Genomic DNA, 15354 nt, shown 5'->3' on the forward strand with positions numbered 1-15354 from the left:
CGTGGTTGGTCCCCGCTATGATATGCTTCCAACATCTTTTAAGACTACTATTCACTGTTCCCTCTCTATGAGGCCTTTCTGGACTGGCTTCCTGTGTCTCTCTTATCCTTCCTTTTGCCTTCTCTACAACTATTTTTGGCATACCCTTCTCTCTATAAAACTACAAAGGCCTAGAACTGAGTGCCTTAACTATTTATCTTTGTATCCCAAATGCCAAGACCCTAACATGTATCTAGCAGAAGTACCATTAAAATGGTTTTAATAAATTAATGAATATAAGAATTATTGAAAAGTCTTCTATGGATAATGCAAGTAGGTGATTCCTCTGATTTGGATAATACTTTATTGTTTCTTGGTATTTCTTTCTCTATTTCTTAGAATTACTTAGAATTAGTTTGCAATTTCTTGAACTTTGTCCATTGTTTGGTTTCTAGTAGCATGTATTGGGTCATGGCCCTAGGAAAATGTGCCAGTTATTGGAGAGGAGGAAAAATTAATAAAGTGTTACACGTAGTGTATTAAATCTTGAGAGGAGGATATCTTTGGTTGGTTATCAAAGCTCAGAAGAATAAAAGTTATTCTTGAATTTTTCACTTAATTCTATAAGAAGATATACTATTTTTTTTTTTTTTCTGTGCAGGGAATTACTATCCGACCATTGGTGGAATTTCTCGATGTTAAGAGGTCCAATAAGAAACAGCAAGCGGTCAGTGAAGAAATCCATTGCCGGGTGAGTGTTAACGTAGTAATGATGATTTCAGTGATAAAAGAAAAACTTGTTGGATTCAGTCAACAGCTTGACATTCTGGCACTCATTTCTTGAAGGAGAGGGAAGTGGCAGAGGGTAAAAGGGAGAGAGGGCCAAGAAGGACTTGAGTTGGAGGGGGATGTGAGCACAGCCCCACAGTGACTTCTCCAAATTCACCTGCTAGACCTCCTGGGAATGGGGGAACAAGGAATCCCTCTTCTTTTTAAAGATTTTATTTTAGAGAGAGAGAGAGAGAGCGAGAGAGCATGACCAAGGGAGGAGCAGAGGAAGAGGGAGAGAGAGAGAGAATCCCAAAGTAGACTCCCCCTGAGTGCAGAGCCCAACTCAGGGCTCGATCCATGACCCTGAGATCATGACCTGAGTGGAAACCAAGAGCCAGATGCTCAACCGACTAAGCCACCCAGGCGCCCCAGGAACAAGGAGTCCCTCTTGTTACTTCCTTCAATCTGAAAATGTTTCTACTGGAAAATTATCACCATATTTCATATTTTCCAAAATTATGAACAAACTGTTATGGTGAGAAAAATAACCTGAGAATTGCCTATTATTGATGTAATAAAATCAGTGTATTTGGAGAGGAATCATTGTTTCATTGCTTTTAGTAAAAACAAAACAAAACAAACAAACAAAAACCCAACAACAGAAAAAAACAAAAACGGTTAGGGTCTTTGAAGTGTAGGCATGATATAAGTAGAGTGCAAATTACTGATTTCAGGTAAAAATTAATCAGTAGCCTACTTTTTCTGTTTTAGTTTTTTGATCATGTGAAGACTGGGATTGAAGACGTTTGTGGACATTGGGGTCACAACTTTTGGAGAGACAAGTAAGGAGGTCTTATGCCATTAGAGTATGAAGGGGCTCTGGCTCACTCTGAAAGCAGGACTTACCGACTTGTGTTATTTCTCAGTGTTGCAAATCTTTCCTGTGTTGTGCTGTAGTATGTACTTTGAGATAAAGTTCAGCAATCACAGAGACCCGGAGCAAGATAGAAGCTTATCTTGCTCTTATGTAAAAAGCCAGAACTCTGTAGGCAATGTAGGTGTAACAGGTGAGCTCTGCTCCACAGACTCGTCATGGTCCCAGGACGCTTCTGTCCTGGTCAATCTACAAGCCACCTCCATTTCCAAGGTTGCCTTTTAGACCAGAATGGCTGCTCCCATGTTAGCCATCGTGCGCACATTCCAGGCTACACATAGGAAGAAAGATAATGAAGAGACAAAGAATATGTACTAGCTTCCTCCTAACTAGAGTTACCAGAAGCTTTCACACAATTCTTCCAGTTACACACATGGCCTGGCCTTCTGTGGCCGGCACTCAGTCATGCGGGCTTTTCTCACTGCAAGGGAGGCTGAGGAATACAGTGTATCTGGTGAAGCACTGAGCGTTCTGTTACTGTTTGTTGTCCCACACATGTCGAGGGGCTTTGTCAAATGCAGAGCTTCGGAGCACCTGACAATATAAATAGACTAACAAGTATTTTACAAATAAATTTTAAATACAAATATTATAACAAATATAAATAACAAATATTTTAAAAAGCTGCACTTATATGAAAGATTATGTGTGCTTATATAATGTGTCTATCTATCTGTTTTTAACCTTTAAAGGCTTTGTGGTGGGGGCGCCTGGGTGGCTCAGTTCTTAAGCGTCTGCCTTCGGCTCAGGTCATGATCCCAGGGTCTTAGGATGGAGCCCTGCATCGGGCTCCCTGCTCAGCGGGAAGCCTGCTTCTCCCTCTCCCACTCCCCCTGCTTGTGTTCCCTCTCTTGCTGTGTCTCTCTCTGTCAAATAAGTAAATAAAGTATTAAAAAAAAAAAAAGCTTTGTGGGGGATAAATAATATTCAGTGTCTCTCTTCAAGGATCTTTTTTTTTTTTTAAAGATTTTATTTATTTATTTGAGAGAGAGAGAGTGAGAGTGGGGAGGGAGAAAGAATCTCAAGCAGACTCTGCACCGAGCACAGAGCCTGATGCAGGGCTCGATCCCATGACCACAAGATCATGACCTGAGCCAAAACCAGGAGTCAGACACTTAACCGACTGTGCCACCTAGGCACCCCTCTTCAAGGATCCTGTAGCTGAAATGGGCAAAGTACACTATCCAGGCAGAATTAAATACATGTTTTCATATAAACTGAAAAACAGTCTCCCGGGATTAATTCGGACCACAGGGCTGGGGACCATGGAGCGCAGGAGCCAGCTCACCCGATCACCAGGAGCTGACCGTGTGTCTCTCCTCCTGACGTAATATTCAGTGCCATCCACATGGGTAGCTGGAGTCGTGTTCCATGTGCCGTGGAACTGACAAATGCTATAAACCAGGGCCTATTTTTTTTCCCCATAAAACAATTTGTTAACATTTATCAGCACATCACTGGTTAGGAAAGCCTTTTGAAGGAGACAGACAACAGATTTAAACTATATTTTGGTAGATTCCTCTTACTTTCTTGCCTTTGCTTTCCTAACTTGCTAATAGATGCCTTCCCTCCCCTCTGCTAATTTACGTGAAGTTGACCAACCTACTAATGTATGTAATTTAACATTAGAGAGGTTTTGAGTGCTTACTGTTTGTTCACGTGTTCTGACATGATACTGGATTATGGGAGAAGTATAAACCATGAACTCAGGACTTTAAAATTTTGCAATATAATAAAGGCAACAAAACAGTCACACAGCAAATGGGTGTGTGTGTGTGTGTGTGTGTGTGTGTGTGTGAGTGAGTGCTATCATTAAGTGATAAGATGAGCTACAGAGACTCTAAGTGCTAAAACACCCTTTACAAACCTGACCACACTGTTTACTAATGTAGAGAAGCCTCTTTGACCTAGCCTTACTTTATAAGCAAAGAAAAAATAGTTTATTTGTATGGCGAGAGCACCCAGTTAGCTACTTTGTGGGAGCACAAAGTAATAAAGCAAACTAAAATCTCCATTGCTAAAATAGGGGGGAAAAGAAAGGACCATTTATCTTGGGCAGGATTCACATTTTTGCAGGCAGGGGATGGATGAAAGAACCAACGCTACCCAGCTGCGCAGTACTTTGTACGCGCTACCTTTTGCTTTATGTCCTCGGGACCCTCCTAACAAAGATAGGTCCTTGTCTTTGCCAAGTCAGCGATTCAGACTTTTCTGCCTCTCTTCCTCTGTTTTTTTTCTCAGCCAGGCCTGTTTCCCACCTACCTCCTTCCCATCCACCCGGTCACTTTTCTCCCTCCTCCAGCATCCCATCAGTCCTTCCCTGGAGGGACAAGAGAGAGTAGTCACCCAGGACAGCTGGTTCCTTTCCAGAGTGGAAATTGGGTTAAGGATTTATACCATTCTTCTGCCTCCCAAACGGGGAAATAGACATGAGCAGGTCTACACCTGCAGGTGTAGCATCCCTGGGGCAGTGTTAGGAAGAAGTCGTGGACCCTGTGGTCATGTGGTTTTGGTCTGGAACCTCAGGTAAAGGAACATCAAAGAAAGTCTGGCTACATCCTGTCTTTCAGGCAGAGATACTCTGTTCTGTGGGGTACATGAGTCTGTTCCAGGCAAACATCTAGAGGCTGCCAGGCTAATTAGACTATAAATACTAAAGATGGCAGAGCCAAGTCTGATTTCAAATTGTCTGAAAGGTAATATTGCTATGTGTCTCAGGTTTTTCTCGCAGTGTACATATTTCATTCAACCCCTGTATATTTCCATGCATGACATTCTCCAGGTAAATTTCAAAATAATTCCCTGGATTGTCAAGCACACTAGATATCTCAGGTAGAGCAGGGAAGTAAGTGTGTGTGGGTATGGAGGAATTTGGTGCTGACACAGGTCATTCTTAAAATTAGCTCTGCTCAGATCCTATCTCTGGTATGTACATAATTGTTGATGTTACTAAAGATCACATATAAAGAAGTGGATTGTTTTAGGTATGTTGGGTTTCTTTCCATTTCCTCTGGAATCCTTAATGCTGTGGATTTCTAGTGGTCTTGCCAGAGAATTTGTGAGGTAGCTGATCCTTTGAGAAAGGGTAAGGCTTAAACCTTTGAGTAAGGAAGTTTCTCAAACTTGATAAAAGGAGTCTAATGATGGCAAGAGAAAGCGCCTAGGTGTAGGTTGGCAGAGAAATGAAAGGTGTGAAAATAAAGCAAAGAAAGTGCACAGTTCCTATGCTAAACCAGATGCCCTTGCCCTTAATGCTTATTCTTTCTTTTGTTTCTCTCTAGTGAAAAGCCAAAGCAATAATAAGAATAACAGAAGTTTAAAAAGATGTGTTGCTGCCAGGAGTCCTAGACCAGTGAGCATCACGTGAAATTCAGAATAAACGTAGAAAAAACTTGGCCCCTGTTTCACGTAGTGGCCAGTCAAAAGGAGGACTCTTTGTTTATTGCCCTCCAGTGTAGAACAAAGGGCTAGTACCAAGAATGTGGGTTCACATTGTTCCTTTCATAGCACAGGTGCACCTATAAACCTCCTTGGGCTTATGGTAATCACTGTAATGCATTTCTTTTCTTTCTCAACAAATATTCATTGCATGCTGTTTTGCTTACCTGTTGGCGTAATAATCTTACATAACAAACCACCCTGATACTCTGCTGCTCAAACAACAGTGACATTATTAAAGTGCATGAGTCACACACGAGTCTGAGAGTCCAGGCTCTGGGCCGCGCTGGGCTGCTGTGGACTGGTCTTGCTCAGGCTTCCCGGGGTTGGTTGGTTTTGTCAGCTGATCCCGGCTGGCCTTCTCTGATGTGACTGGAGTGACTGAACTCTGCTTCATGTGGCATTCACCTTTGTCCTGGGACTAAGGAGTCACTCCACACATATCTCTCTCCTGGTAATTATAGAAACAAAAGAGGTAAGCTTCAATACACAAACCCATTTTAAGCCTCTGCCCCAATTGTCATGTCTGCTACAGCCCAATGATCAGAGCAGGGAACAGTATTGAGGCCAGTGCCAGGAAACAGGACCGCACAGGTCACCTAGGCCATTGGTGGAAGGACATCACCAAGTAATAGGGCAGAGGGTGTGGATACGGGGAGGAATTGAGACCAAATGATCCATTCTACTCTCTGTGCTTACAGTGTGCCAGGCACTGTCCGAGGCACTGGTGATAAGGAAAAATGGGGAAAAAAACAAATCTCTGCCCGTACATATCATTCTAGTGCTAGGGGACAGAAAGTAAGATAAATTATAGAGCATGTTTGAAAATGATAATTGCTATGGAGAAAATTATAGCTGGCAGGTAGAATAGGAAGCTCAGGGGGTGGGAAAAGGCATGCAGTTCTAATGGGATGGATGGGAGAGGCTTTTTTGATAAGTGACTCCAGAGGAAAGATTTAAACTGAGCCTTGCAGGTGTGTGGGGGAAGGGTGTTCATGGTGGAAGGGATACTGGGTGTAAAGGCGCACGGGTCGGAGCAGAGCTGGCAAGCTTCCAGGGCAGGAAGGACACCAGTGAGGCTGGACGTGAGAAGTGCAGTGCTAAGAGACGCAGCTCCAAATTGTGTAGGGTCCCCAGGTCGTTGTGCATTTACTCAAGTGAGATGCAGAGTTTTACATGGTTTGACTTCTATTTTATCAGGCTCACTCTGGCTTGTGTGTCAAGGGTAGTCTGTAGGAATGCAGTGGTGGAAGCAGGGAGACCAGTTGGGTGCCTGTTGCCAGAATCCATTAAGGGATGATGATGTCCTGGACCAGGGTAGATCCAAGAGGTAGGAGTGTAGAAGGGGTGAGGCATGGCTGGATTGTGTGTGTGTGTGTGTGTGTGTGTGTGTGTGTGTGTGTGTGTGTTGATGGTGAAACTAGCAGAAATTGCCGACAGAGTAGATAGGAGTTGTAATAACAAAGTACGACAGACTCGGTGGTTTAAACAATAGAAATTTATTTTCTCCTACTATCTTTTTTTCTCACAGTTTTGGGGACTAGAAGTCCAAGATCGAAGTATCAGCAGATTTGGTTCTTTCTGTGGGCTGTAAGGGAAGCATCGGTTACAGGCCTCTCTCTTTGGCTTGCAGATGGCCTCCTTCCTGCCTCTTTATGTGTTTGTGTCCAAACTTCCTTTAGTCATAGAGACACCAGTCATATTGGATTGAGACCTGCCTTCACGGCCTCATTTTAACGAAGTCGCCACTGTAAAGACCCTGTCTCCAAACACAGTCACATTCTGAGGTGCGAGGGGTGAGGACTTCAATCTGTGAATTTTTAGGGGGACACAATTCAGGCCATAACATGGAATGTGAGAGAAGGAGAAGAATCAAAGTTGATATCAGGGTTTTTGACCTGGTGGGGTGGTCATTAACTGAAATGGCGAGGACTATAGGAGAAAATGTGTTCAATCTGGGAACATCAAGATTGAGAACTGGATATCCAAGTGGGGATGTTGACTAGGCAGCTGAATAGTCATTTCTGGGGCTTGGGGACAAGACTGGAGGAGGAGATACAAATGTGGGAGTCACTGGCACAGAGATGCCATTAAAATCAGGAGACTGGGCAAGATGGCCAGAGAGCAAATGGAGGTAAAGAGATCCAAGATGGAACCCTGGGCACTCCTACATCAAGAGGCCAGAAAAAAGAGAAAGACCCAACAAAAGAGGCTGAGAAAGAGGTAGGAGGGAACCCAGGGGTGTGTCACGTTCTGGAAAATGACATGTTAAGCAGGAGAGGTCAGGAAAGGTGAGGGCCAATGATTGGTCATTGGATTTATACTGTGTGGTCACTGATGACCTCAATACGAGTAGCTTCAGCAGAGTATTGGGGGCAAAAGCCTAATTTGTGAACATTCAAGAGAAAATCAGAGAGGAATTGGAGGCAGTATTTACACTTCTTTTTTTTTTAAGATTTTATTTATTTATTTGACACAGAGAGAGAGAGAGAGACACACAGCGAGAGAGGGAACACAAGCAGGGGGAGTGGGAGAGGGAGAAGCAGGCTCCCTGCCGAGTGGGGAACCCGATGCAGGGCTCGATCCCTCAGGACCTGAGCCGAAGGCAGACACTTAACCGACTGAGCCCCCCAGATGCCCCAAGTATTAGCACTTTTGAGTAATGTTGCTGAAAAGAGAAGCAGCAAAATCGCAAATGTTAAAAATACACATATTTTAATTAGTGGATTATTAGATATATGTATATCATGGCTATATACAAAATGTACTGGTAGTATCATTTATATACACATATGTTTAGATACGCACATATAAAAATATACGAATTGAGCAGACAAGCGAAACACTACTACTCAGTTTTTCCCTGGGTGTGGTAGAAATGATGGTAAAAACAGGCTTGTGTTGTTTTTTTTTTTCCTGGTCATTGTAGTATTAATTATATGAAGCTTGGATTTTCTTTATTTCCAGGTTTAAGAAGTTCGATGACAAATACCTGCGGAAGCTTTTGATTCGGGAAAACCAACCCAAGTCAAGCATTGTGTCGTTATATAAAAAGCTGGAAATAAAACACGCCATCGAGATGGCGGAGACGGGGATGATAAGCACGGTTCCTTCCTTTGCCTCTCTGAAGTAAGTACCATTTTGCAAATAAAAGCTACTACCACTAAGTCCATCTTTCTAGTTTTTTGACACCAGTCGGAGTAACAGATCTCCCCTATGTCCTAGACATCACGGAAGAATGAGATTCTGGTTAAACTGTGAACCCTAGAAATGTATACCTTCCTTTACGTCACCCCAGGTCGCATTGTGTTGTGTTATTTTAGAACTGGCTAGTCAGAAAATACTTTGTCATGTTTAGGACGACTATGTCTTTGTTATATTTTCTTGCGGTAACTCGTTGCTTTGTTAAGGTGCCTCTTTAGCAAGCATTTTGAAATGGAATATCTTAAGGTGTGTGATTGTAAATATGCATGTAATTATATAGCTATTTTCTCGTAGATTATTCATAGAGTCATAGTTTAAGGCTTGTAAAGAACATTAGTGATCATCTGGTACGGGGGTTCCCAACCTAGGCTGTATATTAAAAATATCCTAAGAGCATTTAAATAATACACATGTCCGGGCCCCACCCACACCAGTAAAACCCAAGTCTCTGGTGGTAAGGCCCAGGTATGGGTATATTTTATTTATAAGTTCTTCAGATATTTCCAAGATGCAGTCAGGTTTGAGAGCCACTGATCTAGTCTGTCTCCCTACTTTTAAAAAAATGAGGAAATGAAGATTCAGAATGGTAAAGTGACTTACCCAAAATCCTATCGCAAATCCATAGCAGAACTGTAAACGCTCAGTTAACAATAGGTCATTTTGTCATGTAAACATCCATCCTTCCCTGCCAAAAAAATGACAGAAATTACAGGTTCTGCTGATTTCTTCCTTCACTGATGAGCTTGAAGTACATTTAAAATACATGTCACCTAATTAAAATGCTATCTGTGGGAGAGCTGAAATGAGACAGGAAACTCCAAATCACACCCAACCATATAAACTAGGATTTTTACCAAGACCGTAAATCCCCTATTAAAAATATGGGAGTTTAGGGGCACCTGCATGGCTCAGCGGTTGGGCGTCTGCCTTCGGCTCAGGTCGTGATCCCAGGGTCCTGGGATCGAGCTCCGCATCGGGCTCCCCACTTGGCGGGAGGCTTGCTTCTGCCTCTCCCTCTCCCTCTGCTTGTGTTCCCTCTCTCGCTGTGTCTCTCTCTGTCAAATAAATAAATAAAATCTTTAAAAAAAAATATGGGAGTTTACACAATCCAGAATAAAAAGAAATAGTGGTCAGGATGGCTTGTAGCTAAAGGCATTTTACTGCACTAAAAACAGTAGTGGTGTGAGCAGAGTGACTGATTTATAGTCCCATCCTGCAATAATTCACTGTGTGACCTTAAGCTGGGTCATCTGTTTCCCTGAGATTGAGTTTCTTCCAAGTAGAAAATGGGGCTAGACTTGATCTTTGTTTCCCTCTACCTCTACAAGTTCATGATCTTTCTTATGCACTATTCCATTTGCAGTTGTAGCAAGGGATAATTCAATTATTCAGCTTCACAAGGGAGAGCCATTGTCTTTGTGATCACAGAAGATAAAATATCTTAGTTTTACTCCCTGCTTATAGTTCATTTAGGAACTGGTAGTAAGCAGAGCAAAGGCAAAGGTTATGGAAGTAGGTAGCAGAGTTAATGGTCAGCTGCATGGTTAGATAAATCAGTACCGTATTGACCATTCCACATCTCCTGAAATGTTTCTTTAGGGGAAATTAGAAGCAAAAAGGGAGGTAATAAAGGAATTGCATTTCTGACAGTAATGGACTAAGTGTTCTAGACCAAACTATCCTATGAAAACAACTAGAAAAAAAGGACAAAATATATTTTAAAAATCTGCTTAAAAGCTGGAAAGTACCAGTACAATGAGGAATTTCTTGGCCAAGAGTCAACAGAAAAGGGAAGTCCAAGAAGATGGAACCGGCATTTAGTGCCCTTTTTTCCCTGGATCACAGAGAAATTATCTGAGAGTCTAAAAGGCTAAAACAAAAGTTTTGACAGACTGATTGGTCTTTGAGAATAAAATTGGAATTTAGGACCTGCCAAGAAGGAGGAGCTCTTGTACTCAGCGATAGGTTATTACTTCAGAATTTTACACCTTAACCCTCAAAGGAGAGAAGTCTGACCTAGAATTATCTCAATCCATGATTGTTTAAATTATCTGAGATTGATATTACTTTTATCCCAGCTGACTGAGAGAAATAAACTTAAATCTTCTCTGGAGGAAAATAAGATTTTAAAGAGTCTTAAACTACCTCCATAATTTTTCATATATAATGTTAAAAGCATATGAGTAGACAAGGAAATGTTACTGGAAACTTTGAGAAAAAGATAAACAAAAACTGTAGTAACAGACACAAGTGGGTTTCAGATAGTTGAGTTAGGGGCTTTAAAATTAAAAGTAGGTATGGGCGCCTGGGTGGCTCAGTTGGTTGAGCGACTGCCTTCGGCTCGGGTCATGATCCTGGAGTCCCGGGATCGAGTCCCGCATCGGGCTCCCCGCTCAGTGGGGCGTCTGCTTCTCCCTCCAACCCTTCCCCCTCTCATGTGCGCTCTCTCTTTCTCATTCTCGCTCTCTCAAATAAATAAATAAAAATCTTTAAAAAAAATAAAATTAAAAGTATGTTTAAGGAAGGAAAATGGCATCAACACTATTGACATTGTCATGGAGATGATATAAATAAAAAAGATCTAAGTGGAATAGTTGAGCTAAAAATTAAATTTAGGATCTCATTTGATAGCGTACAAGTAGATTAGACACAGCTGTAGAGAGAATCGATCGATTGGAAGATAGTACAGAAAGAATAATCAGAATGAAGAATAGAGTGAAAAAAAAAACAATGGAAAACAAAATAAGAAATATATGGGATACTGTGAAAAGTTCCGAAAGGAAATGAGAGATAAATTAGTAGGAATAGTATTTTAAGAGATCCTGACTGAGCATTTCCCCAAACAGATAAAAGACATGAACTATGACCAGCCCCAAGCAGATTAAATAAGAAGAAAACCAAAACCAAATGCTAGTAAAACTGCTACAAGTCAAAAACACAAGAGAAAATTTTAAACATAATCAGAGGAAAGAAGAGACCTATTTTCTTCAAAAGAGAGAAAAAAAAAAAAAACCCTGACAACTGATTTTTTAACAAAAGCCATGGAAACCACTGGTATCGTCCAAATTCTGAAAGAAAGTGACTGATGACTTAGGGTTCATATCCTGCTAAAATATTGTTCAAAAAAAGTAGAATAAAAGTATTTTCAGATAAATAAAAAACCATCATACTAAATTGAATGATAAAAAGTTTCAGACAGAAGGAAGAGTCTCCTAGAGAAGCTTGGAGATTAAGGAAGGAATTAAAATAATGCAAATGATGAATATTTGTAAAACCTAGATGAATAGTAACTGCATAAAATAATAATGTCTGTGGGGTTTTGAATGTAAATAGAATTAAAATTAACAACAAAAATAGCTTATAAAATTGGAGGGAGGTGACTGGTGTTGTATTCTAATGTTGTAATCCCAGGTAACCACTAAAAAACAGTAAAAGAATGTAACAAGCTAACAGAATAGGGAAATAAAAAGCAAAATAAAATAAAATTTAAAAAGGCAACAAAGTAGAAAAAACAATTATAGAACAAATAGAATGCAAATAGTAAGATGATAGTTTTGAACCCAAAGGTAATTACATTAAATATAAATTTATTCCATTTAAAAGGATGGATGATCAGAATGGATGAAAATATACAACTCACTAGATGTTGCTTATAAGAGACAGTACAGAAAGTTTACAGGTGAAAGGTTGATACAAAGATATCTTGTTGAAGCACTAAACAAAAGAAAGTTTGTGTAATTATTACCATAAAATGTAAACATTATGAGGAAAATATTGCTAGGCATAAAGAGATTCATTTCATAATGATAAAAGGTTTAATTCTAAAAGAAGATATAAAAGTCTAAATTAGCATACAAATAATAACATAGCCTCAAAATATATAAACCACAACTTGACAGAGCCACAAGTAGAAATACACAAACTCATAATCATAGTGGATAATTGTATTGCTCTTCTCCTATAAACTGGTAGTACAAGCAGACTAACTTTCATTAAAGATATAGAAGATTTCAACTACATAATAAACAATCAAGTCTTTAAAAGTTTCATATAGGGTATGTTCCCTTACCAGAGGGAATCAAAAACAAAATAAAATATAAAACAATATAAAAAGTCAAATCTCCCTTTATTTAGAAGTTGAATAAAAACTGGATCAAACAAATTATGATGTAAATCAGAAAATATTTTGAAAAATGCGACGTATGAAAACTTGTGTAAAGCATTGTTTAAAGGGAAATTTTTTTAACCTTTAATGAAAATGTTAAAAATAAAGTCAGGCTGAAAATCAATAATCCATGCTAGGAAATTAGAAAAAGGAACAACAAATTAAACCCATAAAAGACCAGAAAGGCCGAATAGTACTCTAAGTATTAAGTAAATAAATCTGTCATTGAAATTGTTTCCACAGAGTAAACCCCAAGACCATATGGCTTTATTTGTAAATTCTACCAAACATTTAAGGAGGAGGTAAAACCAATCTTGCACAGACTTCTTCAGAAAGTAAGAAAAGATGTAAATCTTCCCAAATTGCCTTATGGGACTAGCATAATTTTGGTATTGAACCTGACAAAGACACTTATACAGAAAGAGAATTATAATATTTCTGTAAAAATTATAAACATAATATTAGTGGGGCACCTGGGTGGCTCAGTCGTTAAGCGTCTGCCTTCAGCTCAGGTCATGATCTCAGGGTCCTGGGATCGAGCCCCGCATCGGACTCCCTGCTCTGCAGGAAGCCTGCTTCTCCCTGTCGTACTCCCCCTGCTTGTGTTCCCTCTCTTGCTGTGTCTCTCTGTCAAATAAATAAATAAAATCTTAAAAACAAAAAACAAAAAACAAAAAAACCCCATAATATTAGCAAACCAAGTCCAGAGATTTGTAAAAAAGATATACATCACAATAATTTTGACTTATTCCAGGAATATAAGGATAGCTTAAAAGTAAAAAAATCAATCAGTTATTTGCCACTTTTACAGAATAAAGGAAGAAAAATCAAAGGTTATTATTTATCTGTAATAGAGGAAGAGAAATTGTATGATAAAAATTCAGTATCTATTCTTGATTTTTTTAAAGATTTTATTTATTTATTTATGAGAGAGAGAGAGAGCATGCAGGCAGGGGGAGGAACAGAGGGAGAGGGCCAAGCAGACTCTACACTGAGCTCAGAGCCTGACACGGGGCCTGATCTCATAACCCTGAGGTCATGACCTGAGCCAAAATCAAGAGTTGGACACAACCAACTGAGCCAGCCAGGTGCCTCTCTATTCTTGATTTTTAAAAAAAAAATCTAAACAGACTAAGAAGAGAAGAAATCCTTTCTCAAGCTGATAAAGTTTATTCACAAATAATCTACGGCAGATAATATTTTTAATGTTGAAATGTTGAAAGGTTTATACTAAGATCTGGAACACAGATGCCTATTATTACTATTTCTATGAATATTTTACCAATGCTAAGCAAAAAAAAAAAAATAATTAAAGATTAAGGATAGGAAAAGAAGTAAAGTTTTCATTATTCCCAAACAGCTTGATTGTTTTCACAGAAAATCCAAAAGAACCTACAAATAAATAATTAGACATAATAAGTAAATTTATCCGGGTTTCTTAAGACATGGTAAAAAGAAATCAGTGGTAGTTTTCATAAGTATCAACAAATAGAAAGTGACATTTAAAAAATGTTTAATTTAGAATAGTATTGTGAGACATATACATCAATATCAAACATCAAAATGAAATTTAGAGAATATATGCGAAACCTCTCCACAAAGTCCAAAACAGATAGACTGTATTACTAAAAAGAAAGACTCAATATTATAAGATTTTCAGTTCTTCTCAAATTGATCTGCAGATTCAAAGCAATTCCATTAAAAATTCCAATGTATTTGTGTGTGGGTGTGTCATTAGACAGTCTGGTCTTAAAATTTCTATGGAAATATAAAGGGCCCAAATTAACCAAGACAAAATTGTCTTCAAAACTGAACAACAAATTTAGAGGATTTATACTGTTAGGCAGCAAGACTTTCTGTAAAGCTCCCATGATTGAGACAACATGATACTGGACAAAGACAAAAGGACAAATACACCAGTGGAACAAAGTAAGAGTTTGGAATAGACCCACACATATATGGATACTTATTAATGCCAAAGTTTACATTACAAAGCAGTAGGAAAAAGATGACCTTAAAGAAATGGCCCTGTGTCAGTTAGGGATCCATATGGAGATAAAGTGAAATTGAACAGTACTTCACATTATATCAAGCCAAGGAGTATCATAGGTATGTATGGGAGTGGGGAAACAATAAAGCTTTTGAAAACTATATGAGAGAATATCCTGTTACTGTTGTGATAGGAAAATATTTCATTAAAGGAATGAAAAGGTGGAGAGGGGGGTGGGGGGATGGGTTAGCCTGGTGATGGGTTCTGCGTGGAGCACTGGGTGTTATGCACAAACAATGAATCATGGAACACTACATCAAAAACTAATGATGTAATGTATGGTGATTAACATAACAATAAAAAATTAAAAAAAAAGAAGTTGATAGGATGGTTTCAGGGTTTTTTTTTTTAATTTATTTTAATATTCCCAGGCAGTAGTTCAACTTCCAAGAGAGCTCTTTGCCAGAAAACTTGCTCTCTGTGTTCTTATTTTTCCTGTGAAGACTACTTGTGAGGATTACCTGGGCCACTGTGAGCCCTTCCTGCATGGCTGACACTCCTGCCAGACTTATTTCCACCGAGTCCTATAATAACCACTCCTTCCCTCCCAATCTTGGAAGTTACCTGAGTCACTCTTTTCCTTAAAAAACAAAGTTCCTAACCAACATATGTAGGGAAAGCTTTATTTTTTTTTAATTTAGACATTCTAAAAAATAAAATGGTATTTTTTAATTTTAAAAAAAAAAAAAAAAGGAATGAAAAGGCAAGCCATAAAATGGAAGAAGATACTTGCCTCCCATACAACTGAGAAAGGTCTAAAAAAAAATAGATAGTCCCATGGAATAATGGACAAGAGACTTGTTCACGCAGTTT

General features: G+C 39.2%; 2 protein-coding genes across 2 annotated transcripts in view; one reads left to right on the forward strand and one right to left on the reverse strand.

Moving 5' to 3' along the window:
* The window catches only part of LOC112821706 (large ribosomal subunit protein eL19-like), a 475653-nt gene that overhangs the window by 409586 nt on the left and 50713 nt on the right, over positions 1-15354 (reverse strand). The window lies entirely within an intron of this gene.
* The window catches only part of SLC9A2 (solute carrier family 9 member A2), a 96662-nt gene that overhangs the window by 72273 nt on the left and 9035 nt on the right, over positions 1-15354 (forward strand). Inside the window, 3 exon segments of the mRNA XM_025869073.2 lie at positions 641-730; positions 1522-1592; positions 8090-8251. Of these exon segments, the coding sequence (XP_025724858.1) occupies positions 641-730; positions 1522-1592; positions 8090-8251 (323 nt within the window).

Source organism: Callorhinus ursinus, unplaced genomic scaffold, assembly GCF_003265705.2.
Source record: "Callorhinus ursinus isolate GAN/ISIS: 27379988/994484 unplaced genomic scaffold, GSC_fseal_2.0 scaffold10, whole genome shotgun sequence".
Classification (NCBI taxonomy): domain Eukaryota; kingdom Metazoa; phylum Chordata; class Mammalia; order Carnivora; family Otariidae; genus Callorhinus; species Callorhinus ursinus.